General features: G+C 44.8%; 1 protein-coding gene across 3 annotated transcripts in view; it reads left to right on the top strand.

The window, feature by feature from the left end:
• LOC118164978 (sodium/potassium/calcium exchanger 3-like) overlaps positions 1–21,104 on the top strand; it is a 284,302-nt gene that overhangs the window by 140,349 nt on the left and 122,849 nt on the right. For all 3 annotated transcript variants that reach the window (XM_035322825.1, XM_035322824.1, XM_035322832.1), the window contains exon 7: positions 17,890–17,964. In XM_035322825.1, the coding sequence (XP_035178716.1) occupies positions 17,890–17,964 (75 nt within the window). The remainder of the gene's footprint in view (positions 1–17,889; positions 17,965–21,104) is intronic.

Here is a 21,104-nt window from a genome sequence, read left to right as displayed (position 1 = left end):
ATAGAGGTACTTTTCAGCTACCTCCCTGATTTGCATGGGAACATGCAGCTGAAAGCTACACACACTTGTTCAATACGTTAGTCGTTCTACTGTAACTCTTACTGCGAAAGCCTAATTGATTCCAGGCTAGTTTTTAATTACCAAAGCTTTCCCAGCACTTGAAGCTGTGTTCCCCAGAGGTGTTCTCCTGTAATCAGTCGGACAGTCTCCTCAGGTTGCTTTTTTCAATCAAATGAAGAAGATTAACTGTTTAGCATGATGACAGAGAAGCTAATTCTTCCAGTTTTTGTTCATCACAATATTAACTGCAAGCCTGAAACGTGCTAAAAAAAAACTAGCTAGAAATGACAGTTTTTAGTGGAAAAGGCTTGATGGAGTTCGGGGGTTGACAGAGAATGTCAGTCATCTTTGTCAGCGGGTGGGAGGTGTTTGTTTCTGGAGGGCACAACACAGCCAAAACGTTCTCGTAAATGCCTTCAGCCTTCCAAGCATGATATCTTTCAGAAGTTCAGAAAAGGAATGGCTGTCCTAATCATCCTAAGCACGGTCTGTGAGTCCTTTTTCAAGCAGAGAATTGAGATTTGGACTGGTTTGTCCTGATTTTGTTTTTCTGTGGCTCCAGTAGATTGTTGCGTGATTTCATCAGGTCATTTTACTTGTTTGGTGCAGTTTAACCTGGAATGGATTCGTGAGAATTGGAATGATTTAAATCACTGTTTGGAATCATGATTTAAGTGAGCAAATAGGAAACCTCAGTTTAAATAATTCTGATACTCTAAACAAAACTCTGTTTTATTTTGTGATCTTCACTTTTTCCACTCCCAACGCTTCATCAAAAAGTCATTTGCTTTTATTGGTGTGATTCAGTGCATCTTTTGTTATTACTGAGAGGAATTTTTTATCAATAATTTCTCTATACATGCTCTAACATAATTAATGGACCTGGATGCCAGATTTGAGTTGCCTTGTAACGGCCAGGTGAGTCTGGAAGCAGGTTGTTGGTCTCACCTGCTTGCTGTGCTCCAGCTTGGGCAGGGCAGGGTTTTCTCTTCAGAGCTTGGATCTGAGAAGTCAGCAGGCAGAGTCCTCTGTTTTTCAGGTAAAACCAGTGCATCAGTGGGCAGGGATTTACCAGCCAGACTTTGCTGTCTTCTGAGCCTGCCCCGAGGCTCACAAAGACACAGTTTTCTGGGACTCCCATCATCCTGGAAAGTTGTGTTAAAGCATCTCTGCTTGAGGCTGAAATGCTTTCAGGTTTGTCAGGTGAAGTGAGATAAGTGGAGAATTAATCCCATGCTATGGCAGTTCCAATCCGATGGTGCTTAGGTGCCCTTCATATTCCTCAAAACCTGTCATTGAATGCTCTGCGGTCGGGTGGTGGTTGCTCAGAATTGCCGGGGCAGAGAAGAAGGGCTGATGCTCCCCCCTGTGTCTGGTTTACGAGTGGGATCCCACTGGCAGCAAGGGAGTTTCAAGATGATCTCAGTGCTGATTTCTGCACAGGGAACTGCAGAGGGTAGGATGCAGTCCCCCTGCTGCTTTCCTGTATCATCCACAGCAGTGGCTGGAATGTGCCAGTGGGAGTGTTTGTGTGCTGATCAGGGCAATTTGCAACTGCAGTTGTGGAAAGGTGTCGTGAGCCTGCTAGGGGGTCAGTACCTGACAGCACTCTGTTGGTTTGCTGGGTTGCCTGGAGATGCTGCAAGCCCAGGAGGTGGACAGGGAGCTGTGCATGCCACAGATCTCAATAAGCCACAACACTGTGGTAGTGCTGCTTTGTCCCCGCTCATGGTATGTGGCTTGGAGGTGGAAGAAATATCTCTCTGCTGGATCCAGATTATAGGGTGACTGATGGGTGGCAGAGTGCTTGGGAGTGCAAAATGCCCATGGTCTGTAATACCCAGAGCTAAAGCTCATAGGGGACATCTTTAGCATTTCTGTAAGCACTCTTTAATTTTGCACAACTATTCAGTATCATAGGAAAGCCTATTTTTTTGACCAGTAAAAAAATGAATTCAAAAATATTTCTATCCAGGATATGTTTTATTTTTACATTAGGCTGTAGTCTGCATGTGCTATGTTGTATGTGTTATTCTTTGTCTTAAGAAAATATTGGGTTTGGCTACATGCATCTTGTTGAAAAAAAAAAAAAAAAAAAAAAAAAGAATGAAATGCGCAGCCCCAAAAAGTTGTTATGCATTTACTTGAACACCAACTCTGATTATTCTTCTAAGCCTTTAATGGCTAGTAAGTGCACGCTTCTCAGTAAATCAGAATAGACATCCCACTGCTGGAACTGGAGAGGAAAGTATGATGCCCACACCTCTGTATGACACTACACATCTAAAAACTGCATTAAAAGAACATTATTAAGGTTGATAAGTCAAACATTGAAAAGTTATAAAATAGCAGCATTAAGTTTCCTTGCACAACCTTAATTTGCCCCTCCTGCCATGTATGCATTGTTATATGGTCTTTAATTACATGATTGCATGCTGGTCTTCCTGCCTCCTTCCACAGGTTTCCTGCTTCCTTCAGTGCACAGAATGGACTTTGCTCACTTAATGAGCAGCTATTCATTATTTTGTTTTCTCTTAATTGTTCAGTGTATGCCCTTCTGCCTTATTTACCAGGCTCTATTCAAATCCTGTTCCAGAGGCAGAATTATTAATTTCCCCTTGAACTTCTGCCGATCTCATTGCTATTGTATCTGAGCAGTTGATAAACAATTAATTAATTTTCCCCAGATCTCTGTGAGATGGAGAGGTTTTTTAAAGATGGGGAAACAAATCACAGAGAGATTAAAGACAAAAGAAAAACTTGTCATTTTAGGTGCCAATTAGAGCTGGCATGGGTCTGTTTTTCTTGCTGAATGTATAGCATCCTGTGGCATTTCCTTCGCTCAAAGAGCAGCTCCCTCTGGCTCTGGATGCTACTGCCATTCCTCCTGCTGCTCCAGATCAGTATTGCTCAAGGGTTTCCTTGCTGGGCTGAGCGTGGTGGCAATGGATGCTCATAGCCCAGCTCTCCCAGTGAGCTTTCAGCTGCTTTAGCAGTGTGAACCCCTTTTCTCCTCCATGGTCCCAACATACGCTCTACTTTCTACAAGGGCACACACTAAACACCTCAGTCATTATGAACCCAGTTTTTATCTCAAGGACCATTCTTGGCTGAATTAGCAAGTGACTTAAGTACCTCATCATATCACATTTAGTGTTTGGTTTCACTAGTATAATCATGTTCCTGCTAAGCAACCAGACACTCCAGGTTTCTTTCTGTGCAATCTGTCTCTCTACTCCACCTCTATCAATTCTTTGAGGCTCGAGAGAAGAACTTTCTCCAGGTTCCCCCCCCCCAGATCATTGATCCACCCTATACCTGTTTCTCAAGTGCCTGTCTTTCCCTCAGTCCCACCGAGGTCTAGGTCTCTTCTCCTCTCCCCACTCCTCTTCCCTGTGGCTCTTTGGTCTGCTTCCTCCCAGCTAACCTCATCCATCCTGGGGAGGCACCTTGGAAAGTACAGGAGCCTGCTTGAGAGTCAAGGCAATCACAGTTTCTGTTGGTTCCATCTCCTCCACCAGCTGGGGACTTGGTGTACCTCGCAGGCAGTTCGTGCTGGAGCCCACGACACATCTTGCACAGCACTTACTCTGCCTGCAAGCGGCCTGTGGCCAGAGGACCACATGGCCCCTGTTTTGTAATTGCAGCAGGAAAAGAGCTTCCCCAAGAGGCTTCTAAAGCCTAGTGAAGAGCTTTCCTTACAGGATGAATCTCTGAAGTCCTTAAAGGGCCTGTAGCAAGGTGCTCTCATCCAGCACAGCAGGTCTAAAAGGGATGGACACCCTCTGCCCTGTGCCCACATGCTGTCCTTGCTCCAGGCCCCCAGCAGGTCTCAGGCTACGTCTCAGTCCAACACACGTGTATGTTGCTTTTGATCTCTGCCTTCCAGGTAGGATGCTTCCTGCTCTATGCTCAGAGCCTGCTGGAGATAGGTGGTAGGGGCTGTGGAGATCGTGGCCACCCAGGCTACAGGTACCTGCTCAGGCTTTGCTCGTCCAGCACTGAGCCCTGTGTCTTGTGCATTGCCCATGTGGGAAGAAGCTGCTGGGAGCTAATGCAGTGCAAAGGGACAAAAGGAGAAGCAGGGAGAAGTACTTCATGCTTAGCAGCTGGTCTAAAATAGCTTGGGAGCAGGCTGCCAGAGGCCCTCAGGCAAGACAGTAATTAGAAAAGCTTCCACTTCATTTCTATATTTATGTATTTAATTTTGAAATTTTAGGGAATTTGTCAGCTTGGTAGCTAGAGCCCCAGTCCTGCAAGTAATTGCAGCCAAATTCATTTCTGCACAGTGATCTGCTTGCAGGATGGGTGTCTGAAAGCCACACAACTTGTTGATGCCATCTACTGTTATGCCTTGTTTTAGGGTTTCCAAATAACTGTAGTAGTGTTGTAAGTCTCCTGAAGAGCTGCTCTCATGCTAAAAAACAATTGTTGTAGATGAAAATCAGCTTTAATGTACTGTTGTGCTCCTTTTTTCTTTGTGGCCCAGACAGAACGGACAGAGTCGAGATGGAAATTGGATTAGTTTGAATAATGTCAACAGTCTGGGGAGATTAACCATATGGCTGTCTTGCACCAGCCCAGAGCTGAAATTTTGTGTTGCAAACTCTAGGGAAGGATTAATAAATGCAAGCAAAATTGCTTTAAGCAACTATGAAGACATTTCTGTTAGTGTTAAGTATTATAAACCCTCTTGTCTCCCTTGCCTGTGTTTAAGCAATACAGAATATGTGAAAAAGTTTAAAATGTAGTACAAGAGTGCAAGTCAGAGACACCTCTACCCCATCACACCCTAAGAATTGGCTGGCTTCTTACTGATTTTGAAACTGAGGTGCTTCTAAATTGTAAGTATTCGTGCCATGGTTTGCTACTGAAAAAGAGGAAAGTGTGCTTCAGTAGCCTGAAAGTGGGTTGATTTTCTCTTCCAATTAGTGTTGATGACACTTTGCAGGTCACCAGTGAGGGTTCTGGCCTGCAGGGATTTTTCTGTCTGTTCTCACTGATAAGAGCAATGAAATCTCCCAAGGTCTTTATCCTTGGCACACAAGGACTAGTTTTCAAAAAGTGACAATTGATTCAAGCTGCCTCCATTTTTGTATGGCCAAACCAAAGCTACATGCAAAGGCTGGATTTTCTAAACTAGCATGCACACTCTGTAAAACAGACTTTTACAGTATCTTAAACTGGGCCTCTGGAAGCTGAGAAACTAAACCTCTGATTCATTTTGAAATCCCCAACCAATCGTACTTAGAGAGAAAGATAAAGTTTACCCATGTGGATGGCTGAGTGCAGCCTATCTGACTGTGACTGTGAGCCTTAGAAGCTTTTCTTTCTTACTTCTTGGATCTTGTGGTAATATTCTGATTCTGTCTTACATGCACATGCACACATACACAGAGGAAGATTTGACTAATTTCATCTAGTCAGTGGTGCAATTTTTAAGCTGTAGATGGTTTTACTGTATGGAAATACTTTCAGATAAAATATTTTAAATACTTTAATACTGTCCTTGATTCCCCAAATGCTAATGTGCTGCAGAATGGATGTCTCTATAGCTGTTTCTTCTGTTGTCAGTATACCTGGGATGCTAATCTTTCAATTGTACAGCTAAGTCACATATCCTAAACACAATCTATTTGACTGTCGTGTCTGTTTTATTTGCTTTCCATTGGCAAAGAGAAGGTACAAGAAAGTGAGAGAATGCTGCAAGAGTTGCAATGCTATAAAATTCAGCCCTTCAAATAGAAGCTCATCAATGCTTCATGGTAGTGAGTGCTGCATAGCAGGGCAGAGATTCAGGCATGGAGGCTGCTGCCTGTGTTGTGACAAGTTCACATTAGGATTTTTCCATGACTGCAGATCAACAGTATAGCCCTGGAGAGATATGCAGAGGTTGACCTTAGCCCAGGATCCCATCCAAGCCTCAGTCTCTCTGTCTTCATTTCTCTCACTCTCAGATTTGTGCTTCAGAAATTCTTCCATCTCCTTCCACTGCCTTCTCATCATCCTTGGTGGCAAGGATGTGGGATTCTCAGAAGCAGGCAATGCTTGCAGTTCACATTCAAGCCAGCCCAAGAAGATTTTGTTCAGTTTTAAAAATTCCTCCATCTACATTCTTGCTTTTTGCAGCTCTACTGCTCTATCCAGTTCTTTTCTGTCCTTATCCAAAACTGTACTGCAGCCTCTTGCACAGAAGAGGATGAAAGATTAGGAGAGGTTAGTGAAAAGTGCATAAGTGAAAGCGATACAGCCACATGAATTGCAAGCATTAAGCAGTCATTTTTAATCTGCATAACTTGGATTTGTTAATTACCATCTAAATAGCTGTGTTTGGCAATTGAGTTCTAGTTTCCCTGTTTCACCCTTCCCTAGGTTGGGACTGGCTGTTCTGGTTGCAGTGTACCTTGATGCTGGGTTGTGCCAGAGACCTTGTGCTAGAAACATTCTTGGATTTGTAGGGGCTCTTCTGGATAATTCTTTAGTCAAGGGGTCTATTTGGTGGTCAGATATCATTCCTCATGTATACTCCTATACTGGAGTAAAAAAAAAAGGACTACTTTGGCAATCTGCTCTGCTTTCTTCTGCTTCAGTGGTATTTTACCTGAGAAAGTTAAATTCAGAAGTTTCTTCCTCTGTCCAAGTCATGGTAAGCCATTGTGTAAACTAAGAATGCCTCTCAAAATCATGAGCTGATATGCACTCAGCTTAATTTCAGGGTGTGTAAAGATACCTAAGAAATCAATGTTACAAATAGTGAAGAGCTGAGTAGAGAAAACTATGAACATAGGTTTAATAACCCGGTAGAACCCTTTTTATTGAAGAGGCTGGGACTTTCGTAATCTATTTTTAAGCTATTTGTGTCGTACAGTTCACATGCATGCATCTTAATCTTTTAAGCTTTAATTTCTTAGACAACAAGTAATTCAGACTGGGGTCATTACTGACCTTTGACTTTAAGATCATATTCTTGAGTTTTTTTTTTTCTTCTGGATTGCAGAGAAGTTTTGGGTGGGGGGAATTGGAATGTTTTTTGTTACTCTTCTTTGTTCAGTGACCAACAACGGAAAACATGTTAACTAGTGAAGCAGTAGTTTAAGGAGAACTTACTGCCAACTGTTGAGTCTGTATGCTGCTCTTGTAGCCCCGTACACTATGAAATTTAGTGCTGCCAGTAGTTTTTAGTGGCGGTAGGCCTGCTCTTTCACTGATAGGTTTGCTGCAGACTTGAAAGCAAAGAAGGGACCCAATAACAAATCAAACAAGATCCACATTCCTAACAGGAACATAACAGGAACATACAGCTGTGGGAATGGCCATGTGTGCATGAAACCCCAAGCATCAGAAGAGCAGAGGGAAGAAGCTGGTAGAGTTGCTCCCTGTCCTGCAGAAAGTCAGGCCATCAATAAGCAGACTGCAGGCAGAAAAAAAAGGAATTGCTGGGGTTTCAGAAGAGAGAGGCATCAGTTTCTATAGAGGTGCTGCCAAAGGGTCCTCACAGTTCAGAGGCTGCAGCCTTTCTGAATACCCTGGTAAAGCCCCTGCACTCCCCAGAACAAAGAGGGTGTGCCCAGCAGCTGGGCCAGCAGCAGTAATAAGCTGCTGCACAGCTCCTGGGCATGCCGCTGAACAGGCTTCTCCGCCTCTCACATCCTTTACTTGTATGTTACCCGTTTACGGGTACTGCTCCCTGAAGGGGCAATCAGGGAGAATGCTCACCCGCTATAAATGCAGCAAAATGTTCCTTTTTCCCTGGGGTTTTCCCTGCTGGGATGTTTGGCGCTGGCAGATAGCAGACCAACTCTGAGTGATAAAGCTGATGAGATTCCTTCCAGCTCCTCCTTTAACACAAACGGTGTTGCCTTGGGAATCAGGGACTTGTGGATTTAAATCAAATTTATAGCCATTGTCCAAGCAGATACTTCATTTACTACCCAGAAAACACTGAAAATGGTCCTTTGTCCTGTGGGTCATGCCTTGTCTTTCACAATGCTGTATGCACATCAATCTGTGCATGGTGAATGAGCTCTGTCAGAGGTATCTGTCACACCATGAGCCTTTTGGTCTCCTTTTGGAGAGGTCCGATAACTCTAAAAGCCTTTTGTTGTTCCACTTTATTTCCCAGAACTATGCCAGCAGCATGCATGAACTCAGTATTGCTGCAGTGGGTGCCAGTTCAGCAAAGTGGATTAAAGCAGGGTGGCTTGCATCATTTCTCTGGAGAGAGGCAAGTAAGCCTAGTCTTTGTGGTGTCAGAGGCCTGGTTCCTGTGTCTAAGCTGAACCAGAAACCGCATGGTGAGGCCAGTGAGATTGGACCTGATGATGGTTTTTGTTTTGTCATAAGGTGCTTGTGTTGCAAGTATACCCAGCAGCCACAGTCATGGATTAATACTCCTCTGTAGTGTGCATTTTGCAAATACAGAGCCAGAACATAGCTCTTGAGCCTGAAAACCAGTGACCAGAGTGTGCAGTGGGAGCTGACAGCAAGGGTTCAGGAGGGCAGCCAGGAAAGCACCTTCATCACAGAATTACACTCAGTAATAGGACAGAAGTAGAGGATGCAATCAGAAGAGTTGAAAATAGATTCCCTTCAGCACCAAAATAAATCAGTTCCTAATGGCCACTAAACACCATTGCCTCTTGAGGTCAAGTTTTCTCTGTCAAAATTCACACACAAATCAATACTGCAGACTTACCATTGATGCAGTTGTTTTATGGTCATTTCTACTGCAAAAGCAGGGGAAATCACAAAGTCTTTGCATGTCTAACAAGGGCTTGCTGGTGTGAAGAGCCTGGGCAGTGTCACCCTGAGTGCACCTTCCCGTACCACATTGAAATCTGTCTTTGAGCCCTGCTGCTAATCCTCCACAGGATCTGTCTGCAGTTGGAGGCGTCTGTGAATGCAAATCCTTGTGATCTGGCTGCCTTGGCTCTGCGGGAATCTGGCTGAAAAGACATGCTGGTTTGAACATCTCATGGATGATTTTGAGTACCAGCGGATCAGGGAAATATTTTTGGCTTTGTACTGAGGTTTGGATAGTGTCCACTACTTCCATTCTGAGAATGTCACAGAGACGGATTGCTGCCACAGTAATGAAAATACCAAGAGCTGCTTAAAAAAGCAAATATTCTTGGGGAAATAATGAGAATAGATTTAGTTGGTCTGCAGTGTACGAACAAGGATCTGGAGTGATGGTTGAACTCTGTAGAGAATAGCTAAACAGCAGTAAAATTAGGGGCCTGGTAATTGGAAAAAGCTTTCGTCCCAGTGAGCCCGGTAGATCAGAGCAGTTCAGCAATTACTGTCTTAGAGATATGTATTTTTAAGGCCTGGATTTTTTGGGGCCTGGCAATTGCTCGTACTTTGTTTTGCTTAAGTTCTGTGGGGAGGGGTAGGGTTGTTTACTATCAGTCAAAGCCCTGCGCAAGACCAATGTTCCATCGCAGGATGTGGGTGTCCGTGTCAGGAGGTAGAGGTTATGATCAAGGGACTCAGCTGGATGCTCAGCGTGTCCTGGGTGTTGGGATGGCTGTAATCTCTGTGTGTCAGCAGCAGGGAGACATCGTGGTGGGGTATAGAAAGGAACATCTCTGCCTGCTGCCCAGGATTTGGTCCAGGACATGCTCACCTGCCATGTGTCCCTGCACAGGGGCTGCCAGCTGCCTCCTGGTGTTCCCAGGAGGCTGCACAGGTGGCAGTGGCTGGCTCTGCACGAAGCCATCTAAAGTTTCAGCCTCAGCTGTTGCAGGACAGCAGAGTGGTTTGATGCTACAAAGGGACGTGGGTGGGGTCAGGGATTTCTGCTGCACTGTCATGAGATGGGCCCTTGTGCATTTGCCTAGCAGTTTGGCAGTCAGTTTCACCTTCCTTCACCTGCAAAATGGGGCTGTCCAGCACAGCAAGCTATGCTTTTCTTTACTGTGGTTTCTCATGCCTCTGTGGCTCTCTGACAAAATACCCAGAGTTGTTTGGACCCTGCTCTCACTAATGTGTCTGTTCCCCCCAGGGACCTTAAAGTGGGATTAAGTGGCACTGACTCACAGGTTTGGGTCTGTTTGGTTCTGGCAGATGATTGCTTGGGGGCAGCTAGGGGAAGCTTACACCCTGTGATCTCTGCTGTGTTTGTTTTGCAGCTAATGATTATAAGCTTCTGATTGACTTATTGCTCATTGAAGGTGGGATGTAATAACTCCCGAAATGAGGCAGGTTGTGTGAAAATTAACTCACAGGTCCTGATGGTCAGGCAGTTCCTCTCTTGTGTGCTGTACTGGAAGATGGCAGTAATTATCTTATGAAGTTCTTTCCTGCCTTATATCTTCATTACAATTGCTGTAGGACTGATACATTTAAGAGCAAGAGAGAGAGAAAGCATGTGCAGAATATTAAACACACAGTTGCTATTTCCCATCTTATTTTTGGCCATGACCTTTTGAAAAGCACACACTCTGCCACCTTTGAATCACAGGCATAACCTTTAGTGCTCCCTTTGCTGATTTTCCTGGTGGCTGAATGCTGCCAGGTGCCTTTGGGCTGCCTTTGGGCAGGGGGTACCTGCCACCACCCTCAGCTGCATCCTGGAGCAGGGCTGCCTCCAGAGCTGAATGGAGCCAGAAGACATGTCACTGTCCCATCTGGCAGGATTTGTCCTCTCCTGTAACAGGAAAGATTGTGAAACCAGTTCATGGGACATTTTACTAGGCAGATGAGAGAGATGCTGTTGAGATGAAATTCCCTCAGAGAAGGTTCAAAATGTGCTAGAAAAGTATCCCTGAAAGGCCATTTGCAAAGGCCTTGAGGAGGGAGCGCTTGTGGCCAGAAGTCACAAGGCAGACTGCAGATGAAGACTGCTTCTGGGAGGATGCAAATGAGGTGATAGGAAAAACATCTTCCAGGCAGGACCAGGAGCCTCTGAGGTGGGAGGACACATGGGCAGTCCCTGAGGCCCCTGCTGCACCTGCACTGCTCTGGACCCTCTGGACTGTAGACTGGGTCAAAGTGCTAGCAGCAGCTGGGCAACTCTCTGAACCATAGCACCGCCTGGCCATGTCTCCTGGTTCCAGCACAACTCTGTGTTTTGCTGTGGGAATGATGCTGGTGAAGTTGAGGCCTCTGGCATTGTTTTGGCAGGCTAATGAACCACTTTCCCAGGCAAACATAGCAAGTGGATGCTGGTAAGCTGATTTACACTAGGGCAAAAAAAGAGCTAATCAGATAGAAAATCTACCAAAACAGAGATGCATGGCTAAAGGTGGGTGACAGTGAGAAATTAATGTGGTTCAACAACTCCATAAGTGTGTCCATGATGTTTGTCGATCCCCTGTTACTGTAGGATCTCAACCTTGTACAGTCCCACATGTGTTTGTTCTCCAGTGCTGCTTCTGGGTACAAAATGTTCCTTTATGCCCCCCTGTACAAGGAAGGGATAGTGCTTACTTAATTCATCTGAGCTTAAGCTGTAGGGCTGGGAGCAGAATAAGGAATCAATCGCTCCTACATTGCTTCATCCCAAGTGAATACCTCCTCCTCCAGACTGACACTGCGCTTCAGTATAACAGATGGGGGGACATATCTCCCAGGAAGTGCACGGAGGTTCTCCAGTGGCTTCTTGTTGAAAGTCATAGATGAATGTGTAGCCTATTTTAATATAAAGATGAATATAAATAAGGCAGTGCCACTATCTCATTTTAATATGTGATGCTTCATTGATTGACCAGTGATGGTGAACAGGAGGGTGGCAGGATCCTTGTAGTTACTTGAGCTGAGAAAGAAGTTCCTGAAATAATAAATTTGCAAGGTTAAAAGGCAGAGCCTATGCTTTGTCAAGGGAAGTTTAGCCCTGGAAATCAAGCTTCCCCCAGGGCTGTCCCAGAGGGCAAGGCCTGTGACAGATTCACCAAAGACAGTCAATGATATTCAGCTTCTCAGAAGTCAGAATTTCCCAGGCTGCTGTCAGGATAGGCATAAATAAATATTTTTGTTGTTGTTGTTGTTGTTTTCTTACAGATTGACAGGTGCCAGAGCAGCATGAAAGCTGAGGGGTCTTTTTAACTTCTCCAGTTTGAGCTGCCATCTTATGAGGGGTGTTTCAGCATAGTGCTTCAGTCACAGGACAGGAGGGGGTGCCCCAAGGTCTGGACTGTCCTGAGCATTCTGCTGTGGTCACCAGCAGAGCTGTCCCTGGAAGCAGGCCCATAGGTCGCTAGCCCACTCGGGTCTTGGACCAGTTTCCAAATGCTCAGAGACCTTCACCCAACACATCCAGGAGCAGCTCATCAGCTGCACATATACCCACCCAGGGGCACATGAGCCATAACGAGCAAGACCAGGCACAAGCTCTGGCAAATGGTGCTCTGCTTGTGCTGGAGGAGGCTCATTGGTGTATTTGGTGAGGGAGGCTGGGCGCTATCTGCATGGGGTGTATGTGCCTGGGAGGATGGAAGAGCTCTGTTTCAAGAGAGCTGTCTCTAAGAGAGACATAATCTCCATGGCAGACGGTGGCCTTGTCTAGTTGGTGCCAATCTCCACGATGATGATGGCTTTGAGGAACTGCCCCAGAAGTTTGTTCATGTCTGGAAAACCTCCAAGATTTTAAATGCTACTGTTTGTAGGAACTGTAAGAATCTCTTTACTTCTGTCTCATTCACGTACATATCTCCATAACCACTGTGCCTTTTCAGATTTGAATGAACCTAATGAGCGTTAATCTGTATTTAACCGAAAAAAATGCAGCGAAACCTACTACTGTGGCGTAATGACCACACAGACACCAGGGTAAGTTTAGGGATCAATAACTTCAACAACTTTATTGAGCACAGGCTCCCTTGTACCATTGGCTCTACAAGCGGTACTTTCCCACTAGCTATTCATTGGTTAACAACTTTGCCCAGCAACAGCAAACATTTAGCAACTTCCGTATCTTAACGGTTGGAGAACAAGCAGTTTGAGACAGCAAGGCGTCTCGTGGATCTCCCATATTTTGTTCCTTCTAACTTGTTTACATTCCTCATGGCTTCATTGTCATGAGTCCAATGTTATCACCAACCACGGAGCTTATCGACCCCTGTGGCGATACTCCCAAATACTACATTTTACCTGAGCATGGTGAAATAGATTTTCTTGTTATATCTACCCAGAACTGACACAAATGACATATGATGGCTCATAACTAGAATTTTGTAAATGTAGCACAGTCCAGTCATTAACATAAATGTCTGGCATACAGGGATCCATCTGAAGACAGATTAGGCAGGTTTTGCTGTGTCTAGTCAAGTCATTACCCTCTCTCACAACCACCTGGTGGAGAAATTGTTGGTTGTTTCATGGAGAATTTTTAATTTTTTGCTTGGCATGGCTGAGCAGCTATGATTTCAGGATTATGTGCTGGATTTGCATAAGGCCATTCAGGCCCAATAATGATGTTTATTACTAGTTCTTCTGCCATTTATATTAATGTAGAGCAAGTAAAATTAAGCCTCAACTAATATCACTATTGTTACCAATGCAATTAATGACACTGAAGGCCATTAATAGATGAGGATTTCACAGTGGACTGCAGGTAATTCTCTTCTCGAAATGACCCACTGGAATGATGTGTATACATCTACACAGCCTATACATATGATGTCTCCTCAGAGCATCGTGCAGCAGGTGACATCGAAAACATGCCCAGGTACCTCTCCTTGTTGCAGGTCAGCTTGCAGTGTCTGTGCCCAGGTGGAGCTCTCTCTAGAGCATGCTCCAATGCTGAATTGCAGCCTTGAGTTCTCTGGCTTTTTACTCCCTTTTCTGTCCTGCAGGAAATGGCAAGGTAGCAGCGCCCGTGTTTGGCATTACATGCTTCCTCTCAGGCCTGTGGTAGACAATGGGGAGGGCAGGCACATAGGCTTTTAAAGAGCCAACTGGATGGCCTCTGTTGCCCAGTCTTTCCTGGATGGGAAACGTAGTGAGAGGAGCCTCTGTTCTGTTAAGGGAAGGGAAGTAATTTGGAAGAGCAGAGGAGAAGGGTCAGTTTCATAGAGCGTGACTGGGGAAGCCCTGAGCTGGGGTATATTGCCACTGAGACTCTGGCACCCTGCACTAACTTAGGTGCCGAGCACAGCAGCTGTCAGTGTTCTGTCTTCAATGATTTTTCTCCCTGGTTGGTTATCTCTGCATGTGCACTAAATGGAGGAAATTGTGTGTGCTGCATGGGGCTGCTGGTTCAGGAATTAAGAACTGCAGAAGTCAAACTGGAACTGATCAAATCGTGATTTTTCTGCTCTTCAGCCCTTCAGAAAGGGAAATAAACATATGAGTAGTAAATGTCGTACATGAGAGTGTGCAGGGTGAGAGTTTAGCAATGAGAAACCCAGTTTCTAATACAGGATGTGTTTTACCCTTCAGAGCGGTACTGCAGCATGCAGGTTAGTGCACACCATAGGTCCTTCTCTGTGCCTGGATCAGAGGCGGTTGCTCTCATTGAAGCCTGAACAGAAGAGCTCTTCCTTTCTGCTGTGGAGATGCCACATTTAGTCCCCAGTGTCACAGTTAAGTGAAGGCTACTGGGCTCCTGTCTGGGGTTTGAATTTCAGGTTCTTCCTTTGAATGGAGGAAATGTGCAACGTGACAGTCAGTGCTTTTCTACAGCTGGCTGTTGGTGCTCAGCTCCCAGAAGACTGGCTCTCCTCTGGCTTACAGTATTTCTGATTTAAAACTCTAAATCTCATCATATTTTTACCCAAGCTGATTGCTTCCCTGATTTCCTTTCTGCTTTAGTCATGATCTGCTAAACTGTGATTTAAGAGGGTTCCAGTGCATTAAGATTTACATGCAGTCCTTGGCTGCAGCAAGAATATATAGCACGACTTGTGCGTTCAAGGTCTTGACAGTTATAATGAAACTATGAGATCCCTGTCAGCAGGCTGAAAGTGCTGCCATTTCACTCAGTGCTAACTAATTAGCTCCTTTTACCCTGGGTGTGTGGTTACCCTATGCACACAGCTTCCCTATATCAGATTGTTCTTCCCCATGATAAAATGGTTCAAAGGTTTCAGTTAAATGGCTCACCCTAAGGAGACCTGAGATTTAATTGCCCGTATTTACTGCATCAGGGAGAGCTTCTAAGATGTTTGTGAAATGTGAGCAGTTTGTACAAAGTGAAGTGCCTTCACTCAGATCTGAATGATAGCTGCATTTAAGGGCCTGGGTGTTAATGCATTCACTCAGGTGTCTGAGGAAAAATCCCTGGGAGAAAAATACAGACTACCTTCAAGACTATTGTAGAATGTCAAAGAACAGGAGAGATTCTAGCTTAACTCACGGTAACTGCAACATCTTGCTTTTAGTGGTATGCTCTGCTGCATGGTGACATCCCTTATACCCAAGGGAGTGTTTAATTAGATAAATAGCTATGGTTACCAGCAAACCTGCTCATTTGGGATTTACTGTCCCATATTCATTTGTTTCAGAAATGTTAAAACATGTATTATACACAGTTTAAGTTTATAGCTATCAAAGCTCCATCAGCATCTGTGCTCAGAAAGGCACATAGGACTTTAAATAGCATCGTAAAGCTGACTGGAATAATATCAAATCATTTCATAAACTTTCTTACAAAAATTGCTCAGTCAAAAGGTAGGAGTCCAACTATCCATAATGTTCAATTAAGGGTCTCTGAACAGAATTATGCACCTAACTCCAGGTTTCTACATCTGGAAATTTCCATGATAAATCATTGCCATTCATCTATCCGTACATGAATAAATATTCATTGTCAACTGGTATAAATGTAATCTGACTCAAGGACTTTAAAGGCCTGTTTTTTTTTTTTTTGGTTTTTTTTTTTTTTTTTTTTTTTTTTGGTGTGTGTGTGTGTGTTTGTTTTTTTTGTTTGTTTGTTTTGTTTTTTGTTGGTTGGTTGGTTTGGTTTGTGATTTTTGTGAGTAAGAGTTTCTTACTGTCAATGTTTGCTTAAAGAGACTTTACTCTCAGCATAAATTACACTTACTTTAAGTGTTAGGAGGTCACAGAGATTTTAAAGTATAATGGTCGGTATCTTAAGTGTTTATTTTGCTAGCAATCAGGGAAGTTCCACTATTGTAAGAGTTGATAAGCAGAGAAATCTGGGAAACTACTTTTTGCAAGCACTCTGAAATTGGATCTTTCTATAGACAGAAAAGAGAATGAACTTGCTGTTTGTTTGGCTGATTTCATGCATGAACATGACTGGAGGATGTTGTCATTTTTACATTTAGGGATCAAACCAGAACAGTGTAATTTATTCACCTCCCATCTTCCTCTTTGTAGTTTACACCTGGGAAGAATGTGACTGATGCTGTTTGAAATGCATTCTAGAAATGAAAAATAAAAATTTGAGGATAATTTTGCACTGAGAGTGGGGGACTTCCCAGCACTGCCAAAACTGTAAACAGAGTTTTGGCATACTGAAGATGTTACCACCATGTAAAGATGTTACCACCATGTAACTTCTTTTCATCGGCCCTTTCAAATGCCGGTAATGAAGTTAAAGGCTAACTGACTCACTGGTGTTACGTCCTCTAACATCTGAATTCCAGTCTTGTTCAGCCTACATTAACAGTTCTTCCTCATTTCTTTGGTTCTGAAAGGTGTCAGATGAAATGACTGCACAGCAATCCTGTTTTGTCCTCTGTTGCCTATAAATCACTTGTATTTTGTTCTTAAGGTGCTGATTTGCTGGACGATTGAGTATTTGTCCCAAATCCTGTGCAAACGTGCAGAATTGCAGTGATGCCTGTGACCAGCAGGCAAATCTGTGGCTCTGCAGAGGCTCAGGCTAGTGCTGTGCTGGGGGGTCTGGCTGCCCCAGACAGCTACAAGACTATGGTCAGATAGTGATTTTGCAGCACCACTTCTGTTCCTTCCCCTGAATGAGTTGGCGTGGGTTCAATTATTTTTCACAAGGACAAGCCCAGTGTAAAATCCAGCAGCCTGCAGTTTCCTGGAAACCCAGCATAGGAGGCTCCAGCAGCTGGACTCTTGCAAGACACAGGCGTGTGGGGTAGGGGTGTGGTGGGGAGTGCGTGCACTGCTGGGCAGTGCCTGGGGGCTGTCCTGTGTACCGCACCGTCATGTACCTGGAGCTCTTGCTCAGCATTTCAGGATGGTTTCCTCTCCAGTAAGGCAGGAGTCCCAGGCTGGGGAAAATTAATAGAAACATGGTGGTGGGAGCAGAAAGAGTGGACATCCTGTCCTGTAGGCTTGGCTGAGCTATTCATCTCTTTGACCATTCTCAGCTGGGATGCTTGCTGCTGGACATCAGCACTGACACAGTGACACTGACACAGTGCTGACTTTCTTTGCCCTTCTGGTAGAGCCAAGCCCCTTCTGCTGCCCAAGCAGCAGCAGCATGTGCAACCTCCTCTGCGGCATGGTGCGCCAGCCCTGGTGGCAGCTCTGCCTATAGGGACTGCTACTGCTGGCTCAGCAGTGGGAGCTGCACTGGTGCAGGGCTGGGCATTCAGGGAAAAAGGGTGTCTGTAGCCTCCCGGGCTCATGAGTATCTTTTCTGTCATCCATAAATACATGGGATTTGAATCCCCTTTCCATTGGTTTGACACCACTTCTTTGATTTTGTGTGTCTGTGACCTTGCACTTTCTGCTCTTCAGGTTTGGTCATCCCACCCTAGCAGCTATTCCTCAAGCAGCCTCAGAAAGCCAGTTCATCTCATACCTGCAATCTCATCACCGTGTCCCAGCATGCATGGGGACAGCTCGCACCGAGTGACGGGCTTGACCTTGGCACTCGCTGCTGATGTGGCAGTTGTGCTGGTAAGAGCCTGGCTGACATCCTTTCTTTGCCTGTTTTCCCAGGTTGTTGCACTGTCGTCATGGAGTCTCCTGAGAGATTCAATCTACTATACACTGTCTGTTGTTGCACTCATTGTGGTAAGTTTTTGAAGGCAATTGTACATGTCATTCTTCTGTGGGAGCCCACATGTCTACTGCTGCCTGTAAAGGAAACCCACTAAGAAACCATAGTCTTGTAGCTGAGATCCTAGCTCCAGGAGCCATGTGGTTTTCTTCTTATGGAAAAATGTACTTATGGTCTCTCTCATTCTGTAGAAAAGCATGGCCCAAGGGTAGGAGATGGAGAAATGTCCATAGAGGCTGCAGCAACAGCTCGGGGGGAGCATGTCCCAGTTCTAGTACAGTGGTGGGCCGCAGAGCTGAAATAGCTACATATCCTAGCTACATATCCTATGTAATGAGTAAGTTATACTACTCATTGAATACCCGTCTCTGTTATCCTTAAAACTTTTCTCATATAGTTTATTTCTGTGTGAGGTGTTCTTCATAGTTACAAAACTGCAGAAATCCTTTTCTCATGGAACTGTACCCCATTATATCAGGGTACTGATATTTTTTTCTTAAGCCTCGGATTAGGTGCTTTTTTTCTTATGCCTTGGGTTTCTCTCCAGATGTGTGGCCACTCTTGTGCTCATCTTACGCTGTGAGATTCAAAGTCCTTCATGCAGTCAGGACAGGACTGTGCAACATGGGACTTGTAGATATTGCCAGAACTCTTATTTGGATGTTAGAGCACTTCGTGGCCAACTGTGGCTTGGGAGATGCAGAATGGTCCCCCACATCTCTTCACTGGTACTCAACAGAAGTCATTGCGTGTGTCCTTTAAACACCTGTTAAAGAAAACCAGAGTAAAATGAGAGGAAGGGAAAACATTTTATATGGTTAAAGACTCGAATGATATACCACCCCTACTGTATGCAATATTGTTCCTCAGTTGATGACAAATGTGGATTTTTCCTTTCAGAGTCTAAACACTGCTTCAGTTTAAGAATTTTCTCTCTTCCCCGTCATTCACCCAAGCACCCCTGGCTTCACAGTAGCTCAGTTATTATATCTCCTTTTAAGGTAGAATAAAATTTAGGTGGCAGGACATCGTTATTCAAATACTGACTCTCCAGGCCCTGATGTCTCCATTAGGAGACACACTGCTGGCTCACAGCACAGTGTAGCACAACTTTTACTCACTTTTCTCATTTCATAGAACGGCTTGGGTTGGAAGGGACCTTAAATATCGCCTAGTTCCAACCCCCTGTCCCAGGCAGGGACGCCACCCACTAGATCAGGTTGCCCAGGGCCTCTTCCAGCCTGGCCTTGAACACCTCCAGAGACGGGACATCCACAACTTCTCTGGGCAGCCCATTCCAGTTCCTCACCATCCTCTGAGTAAAGAATTTCTTTCTAACATCTAATCTAAATCTCCCCTCTTTTAGTTTAAGACCATTCCCCCTTTTCCTCTCACTGTCTGCCCATGTAAAAGGTCACTATATTTTTAATCAGCTCCCATTAAAGTACTGAAAGGCTGCAATGAAGTCTCCCCAGAGCCTTCTCTTCTCCAGGCAGAACAGCCCCAGCTCTCTCAGCCTTTCTTAATAGGAGAGGTGCCCCAGCATTCCGATCATCTTTCTGGCCCCTCCCCTGGAACCATTCTAACAGCCCCACAACCTTCTTGTGCTGGGGGCCCCAGACCTGGACGCAGTACTCCAGGAGGGGCCTCACAAGGGCAGAGCAGAGGGGCACAATCACCTCCCTTCACCTGCTGGCCACTCCTCTCTTGATACAGCCCAGGATGCAGTTGCCCTTCTGGGCTTCTAGTGTGCGCTGCTGCCTCATGTCCAGCTTTTCGTCCACCAGAACCCCCAAGTCCTTCTGTGCAGGGGTGTTCTTAATCAACTCTTCTCCCATTCTGTCCTCACATCTCACATGAGGCTCACCAGTCTGTAGTTCCCTGGGTCCTCCTTTCTACCCGTTCTAAAAATGGGACTGATGATTCCCTTTTTCCAGTCACCAGGGACTTTACCTGACTGCCAGGACTTTTCAAATATGATGGAGAGAGGCTTGACAACTCAGTTCCCTAAGGACCCTGGGATGCATCTCATCAGGCCCCATAGACTTGTACCTGTTCAGTTTCATGAGGTGGTCTCAAACCTGCCCTTTGCTTACAGTGGCCATTCTCTGCAGTGTTAGCTTACAGTCTAACAATTGTTGGACATGTATGGGCCTTAAATTTAAGGAGGCGCTTAAATGCTTTTCTATATAGGGATAATTTGCTGTGCCAGGGCATTGAGACTGCTGCAGCCAAAATACAGTTGTCTTACATGAGTAATGATACTGCTTGTAGAATGTTGCTCACATATTATTTTCAACAGCAACTTCTGGTGCGCTAATATGAGTTGCGCTCCATGGGTGTCTAAGCTAACCAGAAATACACCTGAGGGGAAATAAATACATCCCTGCCAACATTGAGATTCAATGGTTTAACATTCTGCTGGGTAGATCCATGTGAGTTTCTTTCCATTTCCACCAGCAAATGAATTGCAGTGCTGCAGTAATAAATGGCAAAGCAGCAAACTCACCTCTTTGATTCTCCATGCCAGTTGAAAAGAATGAGTGAACTCTAAATCACAGAGATTAGAAGTAGATAAACTCCGCTTATCACATCTACCTCATGTTGATATAGCAGTATGATTTTTGTTATAGTACAAAGTAGCATTGTCTTCTTTTAGAGCTTGGCAAAACTGTTACTCCTTATTTCCCTTGAAAGGAAAAAGATCCCACTGTTTCTTAACTTGAAGGGACGTGGTCATTGTCATTAGTGAAAAAAGTGTGATCGGTGCTATTTTAAATCACAGAGGTCAACACGCTTTTGTGTCCTATCACACCAAAACGCTGTAACCTAAAATAGCTGTTGTCAGGTTCGATCATGGTGACTGGGCACTGTGACATCATAACATGCATAATGTTTTGCTGTCCTGTTTTTCCAGTAACAAATACAGCTATTGCTCGGTGCGTGCTGTCAAACAAGAGTTCCTGTTTACAAGCCCTGTAGCTTAAGGGAAGTGTTTCACCATACTTTCAGAAGCTCATTTCGTTTTCCTTTGTGTTCCCTGGTTCCATTTCCACGGATGTGTTTTCCTAGTATGGCCTTTCCACCTCTTCAGGCAGGCAAAGGTACCTCAGCAGGACCAAGTGGCAAGCAGCAGGCATCCCGGCGCTGCCCG

Source organism: Oxyura jamaicensis, chromosome 3, assembly GCF_011077185.1.
Source record: "Oxyura jamaicensis isolate SHBP4307 breed ruddy duck chromosome 3, BPBGC_Ojam_1.0, whole genome shotgun sequence".
NCBI lineage: Eukaryota > Metazoa > Chordata > Aves > Anseriformes > Anatidae > Oxyura > Oxyura jamaicensis.
The sequence above is the reverse complement of the archived record's forward strand: the minus strand, read 5'-3'. Positions and strand labels throughout refer to the sequence as shown.